This window comes from Polyodon spathula, chromosome 3 (genome assembly GCF_017654505.1).
Source record: "Polyodon spathula isolate WHYD16114869_AA chromosome 3, ASM1765450v1, whole genome shotgun sequence".
NCBI lineage: Eukaryota > Metazoa > Chordata > Actinopteri > Acipenseriformes > Polyodontidae > Polyodon > Polyodon spathula.
In genome coordinates this window covers 19,545,150-19,567,205 of record NC_054536.1, presented here as the reverse complement: position 1 = coordinate 19,567,205, position 22,056 = coordinate 19,545,150, and the positions used below count along the sequence as shown (strand labels likewise).

General features: G+C 42.7%; 1 protein-coding gene across 1 annotated transcript in view; it reads left to right on the top strand.

Moving 5' to 3' along the window:
- The window catches only part of kcnh2b (potassium voltage-gated channel, subfamily H (eag-related), member 2b), a 132,669-nt gene extending 112,827 nt beyond the window's left edge, over nt 1-19,842 (top strand). Inside the window, exons 7-16 of the mRNA XM_041244620.1 lie at nt 3,603-4,028; nt 5,900-6,299; nt 8,760-8,959; nt 9,316-9,568; nt 12,241-12,434; nt 13,096-13,195; nt 13,573-13,875; nt 15,089-15,275; nt 15,850-16,039; nt 17,482-19,842. Of these exons, the coding sequence (XP_041100554.1) occupies nt 3,603-4,028; nt 5,900-6,299; nt 8,760-8,959; nt 9,316-9,568; nt 12,241-12,434; nt 13,096-13,195; nt 13,573-13,875; nt 15,089-15,275; nt 15,850-16,039; nt 17,482-17,754 (2,526 nt within the window). The 3' untranslated portion in view covers nt 17,755-19,842. The remainder of the gene's footprint in view (nt 1-3,602; nt 4,029-5,899; nt 6,300-8,759; nt 8,960-9,315; nt 9,569-12,240; nt 12,435-13,095; nt 13,196-13,572; nt 13,876-15,088; nt 15,276-15,849; nt 16,040-17,481) is intronic.
- The last annotated feature ends 2,214 nt before the right edge of the window (nt 19,843-22,056 follow it).

Here is a 22,056-nt window from a genome sequence, read left to right as displayed (position 1 = left end):
AAACAAGAGAAGCATCTTTTTTAAGGTGTGGGTGTAATATCATATAATGGTGTGTTTTAGTGCTTTCAGGTGCAAAGTGACAGAGTTGTAAAGGTGAGAAATGTGTTTTGGGGAGACTAATAGCTCTAGATAGGTGACAATGAATACCTGAATCTTCAGGGCACTTGCACAAGTATTTGCACAGCACCAAAGTCCACTCCACACTTTTAACTCTGATGAATGAGGCCATTAAAGGCAGATACATATGAGATTGTCCCTGCATTACATCGCAAACGTGTATGTTTGTTGTAGATCGTTAATCTATTTTACAGTAGTGCTGTGCCTTACTGAGCAAATATAGGTTGTGTTGGATCTTGTATCTAATGAGAACTCATTCTGAAAATCAGATTAATTAACCAATAGTGCAATACCTGTTTAAATTTGCATTACATTTGCACCTCTTTTGGTAAATTATCCCAGTTAGTTTGCGGTGTGAGTTTACTGTCTCTGAGTAAGTGAAGAAAGATGGACTGTTGTCCATTTTACTGTAAGAAAGTGAGTCAGTAGGGCAGGGTTTGCCTCTAGTTAAGTGGGGGATCATGCATGTGTTTGCTGTGGTTGCTACAGAAAACTAAGATGAACTGTATCTCAGCTGAGTAATTATTAGATTTTGTCAATGGTAGAGACTTTGATAGATGCTGTATCTCTTGGCTCTATCAGATGTGGCGAATGTCACATAGCTTCACTTTTCATTGTTTATTACAAAGACCTGTAAGGTTGTCTTTTATGTATTTTATTACAGCTGTTGTTGCTGCTAGCACTGTTTGCTAAAAGGGGAAATAATGACCTCTCAACACTGCTGCCCACAATGGCAATTCTTACTGTGTTTCCCAGAACATACAAGCAGCCACACAGACAGATGTACCATATACCTGTGAAACCATTATCTTCCTTAGATAACTACATTAGACCCAGACCTCTTGAGAGGTGTTAACTGTAACCCATCTCCACCCAGGAATGAAAATAAGACTCTTATTACATAGCAGTTTCACCCATTCTAGGTTTTAATACAAGCGTGATTAGCCACAGTGTATAGGTAATAAGCTCAGGTGTGTCGTAGTAAACTCCAGGAATGGATGGAACTGCTGTGCAGTGGGTCTTATTTCCATTTTTTAAAGATTGGTACTGCTATAGGGAATACAACTCTGGTATTGATCAAAGCTCTGCGGATGTGTTGTTTCTCTATGTCCAGTTCAGAGTTTGTTGACAATACCAGGCTCTGTACTACTGTAGTTATGTCTAGCTCATCAAAGAGAGAGGGGTATGAACCAGTTTATGTGCCTGTATGTGGCGAGCAGGTCTGGTGCTCTAGACATCGTGACAGGCCCAAGCCAAACAAAGAGCAGCACAGTACATTCCAGTCAATAGGTGGTGCTGTAGTGATGCATAACATAGTAATTAAATCTTTAAGAGTGTTAGCTTTAGGGTTCTTAGGAGTTTTAATTGGTGTGATTTCTTTTAAATGGTACAAACAGGTTATATACCTACTAAGCATTCACTTTCGGTTCAAGAATAAAGAACTCGAAGGGGTAGAGGTACTAAAGTGTGGCAGCTGTTGATATAGTTGCAAACTATTTGCAAATGACTCGTAAGTCTAGGGTGAAATGTACCGAACATGCACAATGCTGTTAGCGACCTTTTAGGGAATGCTTTGCAGCAGCAGTTTCTTTGCGTTTCAGCCTTAGATGAATGTGTAATTATGAGCGTTCCTGCATAAATGCGTATGGAGGCTATGGAGATAATGCAAATGAAGGTTCTCAAATATTATAATGAGATATACTAAAGCTGCCGGCAATTGCAACACTTACAATTGCATCAATTTGTTCAGAACCTTTGAAAGCACGTTTTAAACAGTTGCAGTTGTTGCTGGCATTTCCGCTTTTCTCGTGGGTTGCCAATTGTACTCAATGCATTTTTGAGGCGAACAGCCAAATACCGATTTTTCCCTAGAAGCAGGGTGTACTTACAAGCCTTGAAAACAAATTTCCTTGACATTTATGGTTTCCCCAACATGTTGGGAGCAATAGACTGCACACATGTGCCGCTAACCCCTCATAGTCAGCCATGGTGTCCTCAGCTCACTACGCACCAGCGACCCCTGTAGACTGGCCGAGCGCCGCGGGCCTGCCTGTAAGTTTCTCAGAGATGCGTGGTCCTCCAACGCTATAACTCTGAGGTGGCTTCATGGTGGGCCTGCAGAGTGAAAAGAAGTGGACGGCTGACGGCATACGTTTCGGAGGACACGTGTGTCCGTCTTCGTCCCTCCCGAGTCCGAGTGGGGATGTCAGCGGTGAGCCAGGTTGAAATAAACAATAATTGGTCTTACCAAATTGGGGAGAAAATAAGAAAAATAATTGGCGATTCCAAAAAAAAAAAAAGTCATAATACACCTACATAGTTTCTAGTTTTATTGCATAGCCAGTATCTCTCATTTCTGGAAGCTTTTCACTGGAGCAGAGGTTGTCCCTTAATACTCATTGTCTTTTCTGTGACCAGGCTGTCGGGACCCTTACATGATTCATGTTGTTTTATGAGGTGCCTGGCTCTATTGCGCCTGAGCACTGTGCAACTCCTCGTCTCCTGGGTACTTCATCAGGGCGGTCTGCGTAGTAACAAGGAACTTCTCTGGATTCATGGCAATCCATGAAGGGTTAGCTGTGGCAATACATTTAAAAAGTCTACACAATCATATATTTTGAAACCTCATTACAGAATATATTCACTGCATTGAGTTTCATAAATAAAATCAAACGTGTTTATCTGTGCCGCCCCTTTCAAGCCTTTTAAAGCTTCTGAAAACAATTTTTAATGAGAAACCCTCAAGAGAGCTCCAGGAATCTAGGGGTGAACTGATGCCAGCGTAATAATTCAAGGCATTATTGTAAAATGTGCTTGTAAAATTGTATCCTCTTAAAGCTGATTGTGTTTACTAAGGTTCATCTTTTCTAAAATAACATCATGCTGTGTTTTAATTGATGGCTTCTTGAATGGAGCACTTCGGTACACTTCACTGAGAACCAACAAAGTGTCAATGTTTCAAATTGAAAGTTAAATTGTTCCTTCACTATTAATGTGACGAGTTGTGAGCTCTGCGAATCCAGCCCCACAGAGTTATGTTAATAACTTCTCTTGATATTTATCAATAATGTAAAACTATGTAGGCATAGGTTACCCAACCACGTTGCTGATGCTGAATCATTGGGATCCTTTAAGTCACAAGTTGACGAGATCACATTTTGAGATCAAGCAGCTACTAGCCTTTAAAAATGTTTGTCTTAGTAAAAGCATAAGTGTAATTTAAGCATAGTGAAAGCTTCATAAAGCATAGGTAAGCATTGTCGAGAATAGTGAGGTATGGTAAAGCATATTAATCAACATGTCAAACAAAGGTAAACTATGCTGAATGCATAGTATAACTATGGGAAAAGCATGGTAAAACTGCAATAAATACAGTGGTACACTTTTATAAGGCAGGAACCAGAGGAGCATAGATTTTGTTATGTTCTTGTTTCTCCAGGACAATATTAACCCGTAGCACCTGTCTCTTCTTATCCTCTCTGCAGGTTTTGTCACTGGGTGCCGATGTTCTTCCTGAGTACAAGCTGCAGGCTCCCCGGATCCACAAGTGGACGATCCTGCACTACAGCCCCTTCAAGGCAGTGTGGGACTGGCTGATCCTGCTGCTGGTGATCTACACGGCTATCTTCACACCCTACTCAGCGTCCTTCCTGCTCAACGACCAAGAGGAGGTGAACCGCCGGGACTGCGGCTACTCCTGCAACCCACTCAACGTGGTGGACCTCATTGTGGACATCATGTTCATCATCGACATCCTCATCAACTTCCGCACCACCTACGTGAACTCCAACGACGAGGTGGTGAGCCAGCCCGGCCGCATCGCCGTGCACTACTTCAAGGGCTGGTTCCTCATCGACATGGTGGCGGCCATCCCCTTCGATCTTCTCATTTTCCGCTCCGGATCAGAAGAGGTCAGTGGCTGCCTTACACTGCCCAATGGGCTGGCTCTATTTGAGCTGCTTCATTGCTGTTTGATCGTTAATTTCTACCCTGTATGACATCCCTTCACGTGTCTCCTGGCAGATCACACCACTTGTTTACCTTGATAGCTTGTAAGCTAAAAATCGTATCTAATAAAACAAAACAAGAATTTTTAACTAAACTTACTTTCCTTTTACACAACAAAGAAAAACAAATCTGTGTGACTGGGTTGCCTTACCACTTGCTCCTTCTTTTGGGACTCCTTCCCGGAAACGTTCTCCCCGGCCCCCAATCAGTGAGAGCCCTTGGCAGTTACAAGGGTACAGTTAATCAAAACAAGATACAACAAAATAAACCAAATGAATTTCATTTACATAAATATTAAATCTATCTCATGTCCTGTCATTGGTTCGGTAACAGGCTGGCTCAGGTGCTATTAGCTCCTTCAATAATGCTTAAGTTTTGTAAGCAACCCTATAATTCTTTTTTGTAATTTAGGAGGCTTCAGTTCATTCTATTGCTTTGTGTCTGATTCGCTGAAGTTTTACATTACCCACTGAAAGAGGGACAGAGGAGGGAGAGAGGAAGATATAGGGGAGAGTGGGAGAAGGTGAGACAGGAGGGTGGGGGAGTGAGAAGGAGAGGGAATGGAGAGGAATATGGGAAGTGGGCTAGAAGGGGGGGGGGGGGGAACTGTACCTTAAGAACTGCATCATAGGCTTATTCAGCCACCCCAGCCACGTGACAGATCTGTCCACCGGTGACTTACTCAATCATTCCACCCTGTGCTGACGTATCTGTTCATCACACCCAATCTCTGCAGCACTGCACTCAGATCCTTGTACATCATCCTTCATCCCTGTGGTGCTTAAATGATGTACCTCTTATTCCATGGGATTGTACAATCACGCCAGCACTATAAAAATGTACCTGAGCTTTGCAGATTTCTTCAATCCCTCCAAGGCTACACTGACGTATCTGTACATCAAAGATTTATTTAGTGCTCACGATTCAAGAGCCTCACATCAGAATGTCTTCACCTCAGGAAATCCTTTACATTAACTCCCCCTGACACATCTTTGTGGCACTGGCTTAGTGTATCTCTGCTTCTCTGCATGTCTAAGAATTACAACAACAAATTCCTCTAGAATAGACCTGCCAGGATACGTTTGCGACAAGTGATCTCTTTTTAAATTTACCACAGGAGATAAACTTTTCACACTTAGTGTCTTATACTTAAGCGTTCTTCTTTTCAATGTTTATTTTTCAGGGGCTCACAAAACACCTTAATAATCACTCACCTAATTGTGCAATGGACTGCAGGGGTTGTGCTACTCAGTGTGATTATTTTCAATTTATTCTTTGCTTCTGACTGGCAGCTGATCAAATGCGGCCATGCAGAGATATGCACACTGAGGAAAATCACACCAAATGAGACTGTTGTCAGTCATACTCAGGGCTTTCCTATTGTTGACTTTGGATACCAGTATCTCTGCCCCACTCAATCACAATATGTCTTCATTTCAGCTGATCAGAAACGACTCACAAACTGAAAGCGGTGAAACCTGTTGTACATTTTACAGGCTTCAGAGTGTTCCAAATAAGAACCCCAGCCAAACACGTTGCTCTAAAATGTGAGGGATCTATTATGGTAATTTGTGAGCCCCTGAAAAACAAATGCTGAAAAGGAGCAAATCTATTTATACTTTACTATACCTTTTTCTGAGCCTTTTCACAGAAGCTTAGTCTTTAATACTGCTATGAGCACTATTCATAATAGACAGTCATGACATAGCCCCAGGGTGAACTGTGTGGATTACTTTACAGATGTGAATTGTCCTGTCACCTTTCACCTTCCCAGACCACCACTCTGATTGGCCTCCTGAAGACAGCCCGGCTGCTGCGATTGGTGCGTGTGGCGCGGAAGCTGGACCGCTACTCTGAGTACGGCGCGGCAGTGCTCTTCCTCCTCATGTGCACTTTCGCCCTCATCGCGCACTGGCTCGCCTGTATTTGGTACGCCATCGGCAACGTGGAGCACCACTACCTCAGCCCACGGATAGGCTGGCTGTTCAATCTGGGAGACCAGATTGGCAAACCCTACAATGACAGCAACGCCTCCTCCGGCCCCTCCATCAAGGACAAATACGTGACGGCGCTCTACTTCACATTCAGCAGTCTGACCAGCGTGGGCTTCGGGAACGTCTCCCCCAACACCAACTCCGAGAAGATCTTCTCCATCTGCGTCATGCTCATCGGCTGTAAGTGAGACACCATCCTCCTCCTGTGTTCGTTGTTTAGTAAAATGCTAGTGTACATTTATTATACATTTTTTTAACTACTAAGTTGTAAATATGTCTGTAGTCTGGACCAGGAGAATTTCACAATTCTTATCAGACTGGAACTTACAATAAGTACCGGCTTTACAATCAGCTCGCTGAACCCAAAGTGCAGCTTTATTAGCGGCAGTATGCAGTCCAGTACAGGTATACAGTCCAGTATATTTCAACAGTCTGTACTGTGGTCCGTATTCAGTCTAGAATGCAGACAGCCACATGGGACAGGTGATAACATTAGAATGGACATGCATGCTTATGCCTAGCATAACGGGAGAGAGGAGAGGGTGGGACCTCCCAGCTGCAAGTTACTTATATAACATCAGGATGGGAAGAAACCTCCCCATTGGGCAGAACTTTATAATTTCGTCAGTTTAAAGACAAAACACCATTGTGACTCACCACTTCCATTAGCAATTAAGACACAACTAGAACTTAAAACAAGATGGAAACAGACACAACACAAAGTTCAACACCAGCTTTTGGTGACTCTTGTACATTTTTTGATCCAGAAGATCTTCTTTTTTTTTTTTATTTCATGAATTGCATTTTTTTCCCCCATGTCAGCATAATGGTATGAACATATTTTTCGCGTTTGGATTTCAAGATTTTTCATGAACTTCAGATGTGCCAGCTCTATCACATCAAAGAGCTTACCTTAAAGTTTACTGTCAGTTTGCCAAAGCAACTTGAAACAGACTAACAAGCTACTCTAGACGCTACAAAATAGCTATACATTTAACCAATCATTAGCTCGCTTCCCCACGCAAAGCATTCTGTGTACAGTCCACTCCAAGCTGGCAGCTGTAATTACCAGAGTCAACTATTTTTCTATTAGAAATTGATCATCCATACGGGTACAACACAGCTCATCATCCACCTGACACTAAAACCCCAGTGAGGTGAAGCGAAGTGCGCCTGCCGTCCTCATTGCAGGGATTTAAAATGACAGTCCATTACAGAACAATGCGTCTACAAGTACAATGAAGTATAATAGCAGGTGTCAACAGGTAGATTACATTGGACCTGGATAGGTTGCTCGCTTCCCCCTTCCCACACACCTAACTTTCAATAATTTTCTGGAAAACTTTTACTGACTAATACCTCAACTGTCAGTAAACATGTTTGTTCCCTCCTTGTCTTTATTGTAGAGTTCTGTATTATGACATAGTCAAAGGCGCAACACAAGGGGAGAAAAAAAAAACTTCATTTTTTATACAATGTTCACTGAACGTTTAGGGAAACTTTTTTTTTTTTTTTTTAATAATGTGGAAACACATTGATAAATCCCATTATTAAAACAAATCTGTGTGTGTCTGCTAGTCGTGCACATGCACAGAAGTCGCTGAGGCCAAGGGGAGTTTGTTACGATAATGAAACTGGCACCGTGAATGGAAAAATCAATTTTTAAAGCGATGAGTGGTGGGAGTAATATTGAAGAGGTGTATCTGGCGTCTTGGAGAATTCTAATATTCCATTTATCTTAATTAAAACCCTTCATTCCCTGCACGAAGCGAGTGGCTGCTCACTGTCAATAAAAACAAAAACAATTGTGACAAATGAGAAAGGGCTGCTGTGCCTGCGCCTGTATGAGGACGTTGTGCTCCAGAGTAAATGAGTTCGAAAGCTGGGTGCCAGTCTTCATTTCTAATCACTTGGACAAACTGTCTGTGTCTGTATATTACAATATGTTTAGGCTTGCAAAGAAACAATACACAATGTATAACTACTTATAATAAGGGTGCTTCCATAATTATCCCCCACTGTTGATGACATTTCCTCTACCTATTCTATAATGTTATGCACATACTGTTGATATATGTCATGCTTGCTAACTTTTTCATCATACTTAAAGCTCTGATTGTGAGCTTACAGCCATGTCGGGGGATGTATGTCACTGGCATACTTGTTGTCTGTTAAATATAAGGTTAATTTTGCTTTGTCGAGCTTTAACCAGAATGGTTTACCTCAACATTTTTCAGAATGGTGTACAATCCAGTCCCATTTTGCAGAACAGTTAGTTGCTTTGTAAAAACAATGTGATGATTGCATCATGATTATTGCAGCTGCTAGATTCAGACCCCTTTATAAATAGGAAAAGAAACTTAATAAATCTAATGAAAGTGTTCTCAATTTATTCTTCTAGTTGAAGTGATTGTCTTTCAATTTTATTTTTTCCAAATGCAGCACTGTTGAGTGAGTGTTTAATAGCGGTGGGGGATTCTGCCCCCTGCTGGTGAGATGAGAAGAGTGTGATGCTTTGCTGTTACGGATCCTAACTCTTGTCATCAAGATCAGATGAGGTCAAAATCACTCAGACAAGCCTGTTTCACTTCGCCCTGTTACAGTGATTCTCTGACCCTGCTCCCTCTTTTCTCTGTGCAGCTTTGATGTACGCCAGTATCTTTGGGAACGTCTCTGCGATTATCCAGCGGCTGTACTCGGGCACGGCGCGCTACCACACTCAGATGCTGCGTGTTCGAGAGTTCATTCGCTTCCACCAGATCCCCAACCCACTGCGGCAGAGACTGGAGGAGTACTTTCAGCACGCCTGGTCCTACACCAATGGCATCGACATGAACGCGGTGAGCTTATTATAAAACAAGACAAATCTGATATAAGAAACATAGTCAACTGTACATATTAAGTGATATGAGAGACAGGGGTCATTGGACACATTAACTGATATGAGGCAGGGTCGACTGGACATATTAAGTGATATATGAGACAAGATTAACTGACATATTGACTTTTATATAAGGATTTCCCTGAGTGCTTCCAGCAAGGTGTTCCTCCTTATGTAACTCCCCCTCCGTGTCTCCCCTCCCAGATGCTAAAGGGTTTCCCAGAGCGCATGCATGACAGGGGTTTTACGATGCAGCTCCCTGTGTTTGCAGGTGTACCTCTCAGTGTAACACCCCCTCCATCTCTCCCCTCCTAGGTGCTGAAGGGTTTCCCAGAGTGTCTCCAGGCAGATATCTGTCTACACCTGAATCGCAGCCTGCTGCATAACTGCAAAGCCTTCAAGGGAGCCACCAAGGGCTGCCTGCGAGCGCTGGCCATGAAGTTCAAGACCACGCACGCCCCCCCGGGCGACACACTGGTCCACGCAGGCGACGTGCTCTCCGCACTCTACTTCATCTCACGCGGCTCCATCGAGATCCTGCGCAGGGACGTGGTCGTCGCCATTCTGGGTAATGAGCGCTGGGCTTCATCGGGGGGGGGGGGGGGGGCGGGGTTTCATGTATGTTTATTAGTGCTGGGTAGATCCCTCTAATCAAGTTGAGAGTGTATTTCTCGCACACTCATTGCTGTGTCAAAAAGGTCTGTCATACAAAGAGTGCAGGAGTAAGTACACTCCTACCTTGATAAGAGGAAGTCACAGAACTCTTATAAACAAGTCATTAAATCGAGAAAAAAAGAGAAAACCCTAATATTAATGTACTTAATCTCTTTAAATAGAACCTGTTTAAACGTTTTGAATAACATAGGGTGCTTGCTTAGGGCTTAGTGTTGCTTTGATTGCTTCCACATCTGGTGTCCCAGTCCACATTGTAAATATTTAATAAGTCAAATCTGAATCCTTTTCAGTCATGTAGTGTTACCGTTCTGCCTTTTTGATTAATACTGTGAACATTAATAAGGGCAAATCTGTGATGTCAGTGTTTTCAGTGGATCCTTGCCATGTTTAATGGGTTTGACTGTATCAGTCTTCAAGGTAGTTGTTTCTCTGGTGTGTAGTATTACTGTTTTGTTAGCCCATTTTTTTAACAGTGGTTAATTAATGATTGCTGTCCCAGTCCATATTGTAAATATTTTATATGACAAGTCTGTGCAGTGAATATTTTCAATGAGCTGCAGCCTGAACCCCTGCTGTATTTCCTTTCTGCTCTAAATGTTGCATGAGGCTGATGGATGTACTGGGTATGTTTTGCTTCGATTGCTGATGCAGTGAAGATTAGATTCTTTAAAAACCTACAGGGAAAACTAATGTTCAATAACCAGGAGCAAAGAATATAGAGGGACAGAGTACCAAATACAATTAACTATTTTCCTGAGGTGAACAAAATCAGGTGATTTAACAACATTACAGAGAAATATTTATATTTATAGGTACAGTTATTCCTCTTTATTTCTCTGTCTGACATACTGTACTGTACACATAAAAAATGAAGACCCTTATGCATCAGAAAGATTTTATTTGTACAATTTACTGTCAGTATGACCTAACAGGGATCAATCAAAACGTCTGAATTATGAAATCGAAAAATATTGAGGGAGCACTGTATTAATTTAATACCAACTGTTTGTGTGGTACTTTGGAATCAAACTACATATCTGTGCAATTTGGGGGCGTTTATTCTATTACATTTCATTTTTGGCAGGAAAAAATTGTTGATGCTGAGAAAAAAAGAAAATGTAATCATTCCTCACTGCCAGTCTCTTGGGAATCATGTGCGTATCAGCTCACTAGCGTGGAGCAGAGCTAACACTAAACTGAAGTCTCTTCATATTCATTCAGAAAGCAGACAGGCTCCCAGTTCTTACGGGTCTTTCAATACAGTTATCTCTAAGCATTCAATCATCTTTCATGACATTAACTGGCATGAAAAACAAGCTCTCCTGTTAAACCAGACACCACATCATTTTAAGAGCATCTTTTCTTAGATCCACTCGCATGAGGAGGTAATCATTGAGGTTTCCCTTAGATGGCTACATTGCTCCCTGCGGCCTCAAAAATATAAATCCTGGGGCTCTCGAGTGGTGCATTTGGTAAAGGCGCTTTGCGTGGAGTGCAGGATGCACCCTATAGCCTGGACGTCACCGGTTCGTGTCCAGGCTATTCCACTGCCGACCGTGGACGGGAGCTCCCAGGGCACAGCGTACAAATGGCCGAATGCTGCCCAGGGTAGGAAGGGCTTAGGTTGGCCAGAGTTTTGTCGGCTAACCTCGCACCAACGACCTCTGTAGTCTGGCCTGGCACCTGCGGGTTTGCCTGTAAGCTGCCCAGAGCTATGTTGTCCTCCAACGCTGTAGCTCTGATGTAGCTGCATGGTGGGTCTGCAGTATGAAATGAAGCGGCCGGCTAACGACACACGCTTCGGAGGACAGCATGTATTCGTCTTCACCCTCCCGAGTTAGCGCAGGGGTGGTAGCGGTGAGCTGAGAATAATTGGCTATTCTAAATTGGGAGAAAATGATAAAAAAAAAATTTCCGACTACTAAATTTAAAAAAAGAAAAATATATCAATCTTAAACACTGGTTAAAAATCCAGATGAACAAAGTTATAATTAAAATGAAGTGAAAGTGAAAATGTGTTTTTTTCTAGCTTTTGACAGCTCAAGCAATAAAAATAGACTCCAATGTGCAAATAAGACCAATTGCACCCTCCTTGGTATTGCAGTCAGCTTACAGTCTAATTTAGATGTTATAGTTGGAGTGACTCACGCTGCTCTACAGCAGTGGTCTTGTTTTCATCCTCAGACAATCAGCTTTTCTCTTATTAATGTTTCACAAACATTTTGAAATCTTGCCCCCAAGTAATGTAATTATTAACCAATCAGCAGTGCTAAATTTATCTCAAATCAAGCTGAGAGTGTATTTCATACACACTGATTCAGATCAGTCATACTAAGAGTGCAGGAGAAAACTTGATTAGAAGTAGCCACTGAAGAAACATATTATAATTCAAACTATTTATATAGAACCTGTTGTGGCTTAAACGTTTCAAATGTTTTGTCATTGAGTGTGAGAGCTACAATCTCAGCAAAATTATAAGTGTAGTTGCTTCTAATAGGTTCTAGTGGGGAAATGGCTTATAATGGAAATTAACCTTGCCGAGGTGTGTGTCCCCCCACCCCTCAGGTAAGAACGACATTTTCGGAGAGCCAATCAACCTGTACGCTCGTCCTGGCAAGTCGAATGCAGAAGTGCGGGCGCTGACCTACTGCGACCTTCACAAGATCCACCGCGAGGATGTGCTGGAGGTTCTGGACATGTACCCCGAGTTCTCGGATCACTTCTGGTCCAACCTGGAGATCACCTTCAACCTCAGAGATGTGAGTTCAGATGGCCTCACGCCACAGCCTTACCCACTCAGCTAGGAAGCTTAGAAAAGTTATAAAGTTTACCCATAGTAAAAGCACAGCAAAATGTAATAAGGCATAGTGAAAGCATGGTAAAGCACAGAGAGGGACTGTATTTAAAAAAAAAAAAAACTGTGGTAAATATGTAGCATAGCCATGGGGAAATTGCAATACAGTCAATCACATGCTCTTAAGTGTCACAAGTGTAACCAGCTGTTTACTAGACTGCTGCTGTCCTCTAGTGGCAAAAAGAAGTATAGCTAGATGTTTTTACTTCAGTGTCAAGCCAAGCTCACCACACTCCCACAGTGGAATTAATGACTCATCAGTTCAATGTATTGTGATTTAAATGTACAATACCTTTTTCAACAACCTCCTAATCACCCATGGTATGACTAAGTGATTATGCCTGGGTAGAGTGATCTGCTGGTTAGAGCTGAGGGACCGGGAGAGAGGGACACAGTGTGGTCTAGTGGTTGGAGCTGAGGGACTGTGTGGGAGGCAGTGTGGTCTAAGGGCTAGAGCTGAGAGATTGGGAGGTATTGTGGTGAGAGACTGGGAGGGAGGCAGTGCGGCTGTTGGTTGGAGCCGAGAGTGACGTTAGAGATCGTTAACTTTGCTTATGTTTCTCTAGACCAACATGATCCCCGGATCCCCAAGCAGCGATGACTCTGACTGCGGCTTTAACCGGCTACGGCGCCGAAAACTCTCCTTTAGGAGGCGGACAGAGAAAGGTAACCGAGAGCTGAGACCTTTCACTGTACATCTGGGCCTAAAAAGAGGACCATACATATGTATTTATAAATGTAGTTGGTGCAGTATTTTGTGGTAGTTTTAGGGTGTTTTTATTTGTAAATGTAGTACAGAGGCTCTTGAATACAACTTTTTCAGAACAAAATGTGTTTATTGGATAATTCAATTTACAGCAACGGTGCACAAATCCGGTCCTCCTTGTTTTCTTGGTATCACTTAAATATCAACTGACCTGAGAAGGAAGTTATATTAGTTCAATGAAGTATTTAGGCTACAGGTGGAACAAAGCCCAGGAGGTCTCCTGGAACTGTGGACCCTTGTCCTGCTGTCTATGAAAATCTCTGTTTTTTTCACGCAGATGACAAGAATGCTGGTGAGATAAAGATGACCCAGAAACCTTTGCGAAGGGGGAGAAGGCAGGGTAGCAACAAACAGGGGGAGGGGAGAAAGCCAGAGTGGGAGGGTGCTCACAGCTCAGTCTCCTCCCCTTTGGAATCCAGCGAAGAGGAGGGCGAGGGACCTCTGCTACAGGTCCCGCCCCCTCCCTCCACCATCCTGGAGATGTCCCCCCCCAAGGTCACACCCTCACAGCTCCACTTCAGGGGCACCCGAGAGGGAGAGAGGGACCCCAAGACAGGCAACACTTGTAATGCACTCTCAGGTAGATACTCAGTATGTTTATCTGGTTCGAACCTCTGAAGATGAACGAACATTTGGGTGAAAGATGCTGAAGGGACTTGATTGAATCTTTAAAATCTTAAAAGAGGTTGACAAAGTTAACCCTAACCTTTACTTTAAGTGCAGCACATTAACTAGGACCAGGGAACACACAGTGAGGAATTAAGAGGATATTGGACAGAGGGTACAGGACACTTCTTTACACAGAAGGTGGTGGGGGTATGGTATGCTGAATCATTGAGGTACTTTAAGAAAGTTTTGAGATCAGTCAGCTTCTAGGCATTGATGGGCCCCATGTTTGTCCTAGTGCAAGGGTAGGCAACGCCGGTCTGGGAGAGCCGTTCCATTCCGTGTTTAACAGGCATCATTAAATCATGAAGTTGTTTATGAAGTTGTCTTCAGTTTAATAATTGAGCACCACACATTGAAATAAAGACCTGGGCTGGAAACAAAAACTGTACAGCAAGCAGAAGACACTTAAGAAATGAAAGTGTGCTGTTTTGTTGTTCTGGGTTTGTGCAGGGCAATGCAGCACTGCCTCTTTATTTCTGACTTAAAAATACAAAAACACATATTGAAGACAGTGAAACAGTGAAGGGCCCTTTTATAGGAAAATACAGAACTTTTACAATTTAATGCTAACACGGGCTAACAGGGTCATCGGATGGGTGTGAAGACTGAACACTGATAAGTCGAATGAAACCTGATGAATAATGCTACGTTAACATATTGAATTATGTACCTAGTTTTCCATGTATTTAACGAAAAACTAACACAGGTTTTAAAGTGTGGCATTTTGAAATCTAACAGTACATATTGTACTATGATTATGGCTTCTGGTAAATTATCTAGTTTTTTACAGAATGTTAAATAAAAGATCTATATTATGTTCATATAGGTTTTTCTTTTAAAATGATGTCTCAATCCTAAAGTTCTAGGTAATGCAAAACTTTTGGCCATAGCTGTAGATAATTGCTCAGTAATTCTGTAGTTTTTCATTGCATTTCCTATGCTTTCTGGTTTTTTCGAGTTTTTCAGCTGATACAAACGCATTGTCCTTCAAGAATGTTGTTTGTTTCGATGCCTAAAACTGATGATGTAAAACAGTTGTTTTCATTGTGTCTGAGCTTGGCCTGCCCTGTATAAATAATAAGTCAGTAACACGCTGACAGAAATCATGCTGTCTGCCTCTCTAGGAGCGTTCTCGGGGGTGTCAAATATCTTCAGTTTCTGGGGTGACAGCTGCAGTCAACAGTACCAGGAGCTGCCGAGGTGCACTGTGCCGCGACGCGCTCCAGGCAATGCACCAACACACAGCATCACACGACGGCAGAGGTCAGAAGTGGAGTGCAGGCTGGATCTGCTCCAGAAGCAGATGAACAGGTGAGGACACAGAATGGATGGTGGAGCGATCGAGATACCGAATAAGCCCACAAACCCTCCTATGAACCAGACCAGAAAAGCAAGATTGTCTTGTCTTTTTTTATTTTATTTACATTGTATTAAATCTATCATTATCCACTTTCAAACCTCATCTAAATATGTTACACTATACCCAATACAGACTACAGACTAGTGTATTTCTCAGTAACATCAATTGCTGGTGTGGACAATGCAAGAAGAATAAGGAGGGGATACAATGAAACCAATACTTTAAGCACAGCACAGAAACCAGGACCAGAGGACACATTTGGAAGTGTTGTGGATTTTGGAGAAGCTTCTTTACACAGAGATTGGTGAGGGTATAGAATGGGCTACTTAGACATTTTGTTAATGCTGAATCACTGGGATTTTTTTAAGACCTGACTTGACAAAGTTTTGACATCAATCAGCTGCAGTACTAGGAACTGGATGAGCAATGGTGGCTGAATCGCCTCCTCTCTTTTGTCAATACTTATATTCTGTCAAACCTGCTACCGGAGTCTCCATGCTAAGCTGTGTGCGTTGCCTCTGTCAGGTTGGAATCCCGGATGACATCAGATATTGGTGCCATCATGCAACTGCTGCAGAGGCAGATAGTCCTGGTGCCACCAGCCTACAGCACGGTGCTGTCTCCTTCACAGCCGGCACCCTACCCTGGCCTGGGAGAGAGGCTGGTGCAGCCTGTCCCCCCACTGGAGTCTGATACTCTGGCCTCGCTTTCTCAGGTAACACCTTTCACACTCCAGTCACTCAGCTTTTTAAAATAATGGCCCAGAGAATCTGAATTTATGAGCTCTCAGGCCTGGCTGCACAATGAACCAGGAGGTCCAGCAGCAACTAAATAAAACAGTATTCATTTAAATCCGTGGTATACTTTTGTCTTCAGAGTGGGAGGGCGCTCACAGCTCAGTCTCCTCCCCTTTGTAATCCTGCGATGAGGAGGGCGAGGAACCTCTGCTACAGGCCCCACCCCCTCCATCCACCATTCTGGAGATGTTGTCCCCCAAGGTCACACCCTTACAGCTCCACTTCGGGGTCACCCGAGAGAGAGAGGGGGACCCCAACACAGGCAACCCTTGTAACGCACTCTCGGGTAGTGACTCAATATGTTTATCCGGTTCGAACCCCTGAGTATGAACGTTTGGGTGAAAGATGCTGAAGGGACTTAATTGAATCTTTAAAATCTTAAAAGAGGTTGACAAAGTTAACCCTAATCTTTACTTAAGTGCAGCACATTAACTAGGACCAGGGAACATACAGTGAGGAATTAAGTGGATATTGGACAGAGGGTACAAGTCATTGCTTTACACAGAGAGTGGTGGGAGTATGGTATGATGAATCATCGAGATCCTTTAAGAAAAAGTTTTTGAGATCAATCAGCTTCTAGGCATTGGGCTGAATGCCCCCCCCCCCCCCCCCCCCTTGTTTGTCCTAGTGCAAGGGTAGGCAACTCTGTTCTGGGAGAGCCGTTCCATTCCATGTTTAAATAATGGCCCAGAGAATCTGAATTTATGAGCTCTCAGGCCTGGCTGCACAATGAACCTGGAGGTCCAGCAGCAATTAAGTAAAACAGTCTTCATTGAAATCCGTTATATACCTTTGTCTTCTGTGTCTTTGTTCCTCTGTCGGCTCTGTGTGCTGCCCGAGTCCTTGCTGGAGTTACAGGAGTGTTTTGAATTGAAACTGACTGATGGGCTTGAGGCATCATGTGGTTTAGGTCAAGCTTTCTTTTGTGACCACTGTTTGAAATCTGGGTCTCTGACTTTTACCTACTATGAGGCAGCCGTTACTAGATCTTCCTTCCTTCAGTAATATTGAAGAATATTCATCACAAAGCGAGTTACTGGTCGTTCCAGCTTGCAAGCCAAAGCCAGACGTTACGAAAGGTTTTCCTTGCCCTTGACATAAGAGACTGTAAATAGTAGTAAACAGATTCAGGGTAAAGACTTTCATTTTAATAAGGCTGACTGCTGGTTACTTACCTCAGTATTGTCACTGTATGCCTTGGGATTATTGACATGAATGGAAGCTATCTAAAAGTAATTGGTTTTCTATTGTCGGATATAAATGTAATTATTTCTTGTGTTCTTGTCAGGTAGTAATTTATGTTGTCTGGGCTTTTCCTCACAGTTTATTCTCTTTTTCTCTTTCTCCCCCACCCCTCCAGATTTCTGATTCCCTGAATTTTGAAGAGTCTCCTCTGAAGTCCTGTTACTCTCTTCTGAGCACCACAGAGCTGCTGCCGAAGGATCTTCCAGCAGAGACGCCTCTGGCTGGGGAGGCATGCCAGACAGCCAGCCACACTGAAGCAGACCAGGATCCCACAGGGGCAAAATCCAGCCACGTGTGGCCACGCCGGCTCTCCTTGTCTGAGCAGCACAGAGGGGACCCCTTGGACACACTGACTCCCCAGCGGCACAGCTCGGACCCTGGGAGTTAATGTTCACTCGATATAGCATCATGAGCTATTTCGTGTTGTCCAACATGAGGGGCATCTGTATTACTCTACAGTGGGAACAAATAGCTTCTAGACAAAATTCAAGTGTTTTATTTCATTTTAAGACTTTAGGACTTTTAGGAAACCTGGTAACTACTGAGAAAGGCTCTTCTGACAGACTTGAGAGGAATTCAGGAGACAAATGTTTCTACCTCTTTAGTAGGTACATTTTGACTTCAGTAACTGCACAGAGAGAAAGTCTGTTTCCAATCTCTGGTAGAGATGTTATGAAACACAAGTGAACAGGCCTATAGATAAGGAGCCACTGTTGCAAAGATGAGGCACAGCGCAGTGTCTCAAGAACTCTTTGTTCTGAAAAACAAATGTGAGCGCTGGAGGCACCTCATTCCTTTGTTTGCCTTTCCTGCAAAGCTGACATTCTTAAAATAATAAGAAAAATAGCCATTTGGTGTTGCACTGAAATTCAGGGGAATATTCTTTCATGGCCCTCACTACTTCTTGAAGGCGCTTCCTGACTGAAACTGAAATGTTAAGATGTTAGCAGGCCTAACAATCAGTCACCCATCCTATACTTTCAGGGGAGCATTCGCTGAATTCACTGCTCCTGAAAGAATAGCCATTGGTTCTAACTGAGCATATCAAATTCTCGTTGAAAAACCTTGTACAGATTATTCAAACAAAGTCATATAACAGTATGCACAGCAGTTCAGAATAGTAAGTTATTTTATGTGAATAGGGTTTTAGCTCAATGTGCATGTCCAATGCTCTGGCCCATAAACTGGGTTTCTTCACTGAGGTGGCTGGTATGTCAACGCTGGCATTCGTCACCAAGCCTGGAGATGTCAGAAATGTTTGTGGTGTGGTGAGGGGGTAGCTATCAACAAAAGAGGCATAGGTCAATAAGAGGTAACTGAAGCCTTTGAAGGGTATAAAAGTGTGCTCCAGACCAGTGAAGAGAATAGCTTGTGTGTTATAGGGCTATTCTGCCATTTGGAGATATTTTGGAACTTGAGAGGGCTGCGCAGGCAGAGGTGTACATTCTGCAGAGATACATCTGGATCTACCGCTGCACCCTTATACAGTTTTAGCCAGCGATAGCCAGTTATTGTCAATCACATTTTACAAAAGTTGACACAGCTACCACACCTCATAACAAAGGTTGGCTTATGTTGTCTTTTCTTTCACCAGTGAAATCCCTTCAGTAGTCACCAGCTGATAGATTAACTTTCTTTAAAAATTAAAAGAGAGCTCCCAAATCCCCCCTTCATGCTTTCAGGACAATTCCTCTTGGCATGTTTGACACAACCTGCTCCCAGTCATCCGCATTGCATGAATGATGAAGACGTTAGCAATAGGGATGTGCAGACACCCAAGAATCTCCTTTAACATTGTTTAAGTCAGCAGGTATATTTAATACAGAAAAGAAACCTGTTAATGTATTAATTGCAAAACATGAAATTATGATTTTCCCGTCATTTGCAGTCTGCACATTAATAAAAACCAACCAATGATAATGAGACAATGTTTTCTGGTAGTGAAATTAATATAGAATTATCTAATCATTTGTCAGGTAGAGAGCAAGAACAACTCAAGGTCTCTCATCTGAAAATAAGGTGTTCTGCTTCAAGCTGTACCTGAGATTTAGCTGTAAACATTAAACCCGTCTTCTGTTGTAAAGGAACAGTCAATTTTTACATTATTTGTGCAAACTTTTTCAACAAATTTATAATTAGAAAATTACAAGGCCAGCCTTGTCCTCTGTGTGCACATCTTAGGAATACAGTTATATCGACATTATTATCTTATTTATGGATGTTTGTATATTGCAACATTTTGCCTGCTGCATCTCTTTGGTTGCTCTTGTAAACAAGATGCTGCCTCATCCTAGTTAATAATATTATCCCTGTGATAGGGAAGGGGTCCACTGACAGAAAGACGGAGACAGAACTGGCTCTGACACACAGCTCAGGTGCACACATTTGTGTTTTAAATAAACAAAAAGAAATACTGTGACACGATCAAAAATGGTAGGTCATGGGCAGATATACAAAACTTTACAAACAGATAAAACAAAACACTGTACAAAAAGCAACTCAAAATAAAAGTTTTGCCGTGAACACGGCAGTCTTCTTGTTTCGTAAGCCAACGGGCTGCAGTTGTAATTTTAGTTTTTGTAATCCGTTCCACGGTATCCGGGGTAGCTGCGCGGAGTCCACTTGTTCCACCAGAATCTCTGTGTATTGGGCAATCATCAGTGACGGGCCTGATGGTTTGTACCTCACTGCATTCACAGCTTGGTGAGACCTTGAGCTTCCATTTATGAAAGAAATATCCACACGAACGCGGTTGAGAGGGCTCCACTGTCGTCAGCGCTGCTCCTACTGTAAAGGAGGTCCTCCTGACATCATACCAATCTTTACAATGGAATTTAAAAAACCCTAAACTAATCCCTGTTCTCTACAGGGAGATGGCAAACCCTGACTCTGGTTTTACACTCAGTGAGCAGCAGTTTTAAAAACTGATTGGTTGCTCACATACACTCCACCGAGGCGTTTTCCTCCAATCGATTATATGTACTTGTTTGGTCCTCGCTGTCAGTATGGGGGTGTGTCAGGGGCTTCTGTTTATAGTGAGATGCTCCACTGAGACACACCCACCAGCCAGTCAAGGAACGCAGCCCACCAATCCTCCATTGTGATTGCTCATGTGACGAACGGAGCATCTGGCTCTCCTGCAAACATAGGCATGTGCCCAAGAAACCAGTGACAAAATGCTTTCCCTGTTACAGTCCCTTAATTTTAGAAGCTAAATGCTCTTTCACCTTTTTTATGTGAATTTACTCAATTGATTCAGTCTTTAAAATTGCCGTGATTTACCCTGATATCCTCACAGCCTACAGAATACATTGCCAGACACTAATATTACTAATATCATGGAAACTCCCTGTGTCGCTCCCTGCCCCCAGCAAACAGAGCCAAACTTACAAGATTATTTAGAGGCTACATGCGTAATACTTCAGAGACACAGTAGTGAGATTTGTTCTACATACTGTGCATTGCTAACACCTAATTACTCACTATTGTCTATGCTATCCAGCAGTCTTGTTCTCTTCAGGGGAGCTGAGGTCTGTGTTGTCCCTATCTGATGAGCACACAGAGATGTGTACAACAATATCGATTCCCATTTTCCAGTGCTTGCTCTGTTCAGGCCAGCTGATGAACCAGCTGTTGTTAAGGCTTCTTTGCTCAGCACAAAAGTTTACTAGTACAATGGTATCATTAGTAGTACTATAGTCATTATAAATATGAAGCAGAATATCTCCTATTGAAAGGCTATCGTGCCCCTCTGCAGGTGCAGTCTGGGGTTCCCTCGCCAGAGACGAGACACACTAAGTTATTGCTGTTATCTGAAAAAATAATACTGTGTAAGTCCATGCATTAAGACTAAAATCACAGCAGATAACTTTCAACACCTGTTGGTTGTGGATTCCCCCCCCTCCCCCCCCCATAGTAAAAATCATACCAAAGTGTAATAAGGTATACTGAGATCATGGTAAAGGATAAGTAAGCACTGTAGCACCAAAACAGATATGGTAAAATCATAATATAACCATAGGAAAAGCATGAGAAAACTGCAAAATGATCATGCAGATTTACTGTGGTAAATGTTAGAAGGATAATGCTGGTTATTTAGCATTCTTTTCATGGTTTAAATTATGCTGGAGACGCACTGCAGTGTAAACGAATGTAACAATTGGAGTAAGATTGCTTCGATGGATCTGCATGACTCCCTCCAGACTTATTCCACAAGAACAGGTTTCAGCGCTTCAGACACAAGTGCTGGAAGGGTTCCTGAAGTCTGTTGTGTAGTTTGTGGTACAAGGTACAATTCAGGGTGGATTCACGTCTAAAATCATCAGGTGGTGTGTTTTTGTTAGGTCTTTATATAGGACCCCTGGTAGAGGTTGGGGCTAGGTTAGGTTTTCAGGTTGTGTTTAATGTTTCAGCATACAGAATAAGAATGTATTAGTCCTAGGACCGTCATTTCCCATTAGCATTATGGGAGCTGCATGTTACCCGTTTCCTGAGTGAGGCTTTAGCCATCCTGAATCGTACCTTGTGTTAGCCCTGTATCTCCTTGTAAATAAAGAGGATATTTTGTAAGGAACTTGAGTTTGCCACTTATAGCCAGTACTATGCAGAAACCTACGGCATGTTTCCGAATGCCAACTGTAGCATCTTTGGTTCAAGAGTTAATCAAATAAATACATTGTGTACATTGTAA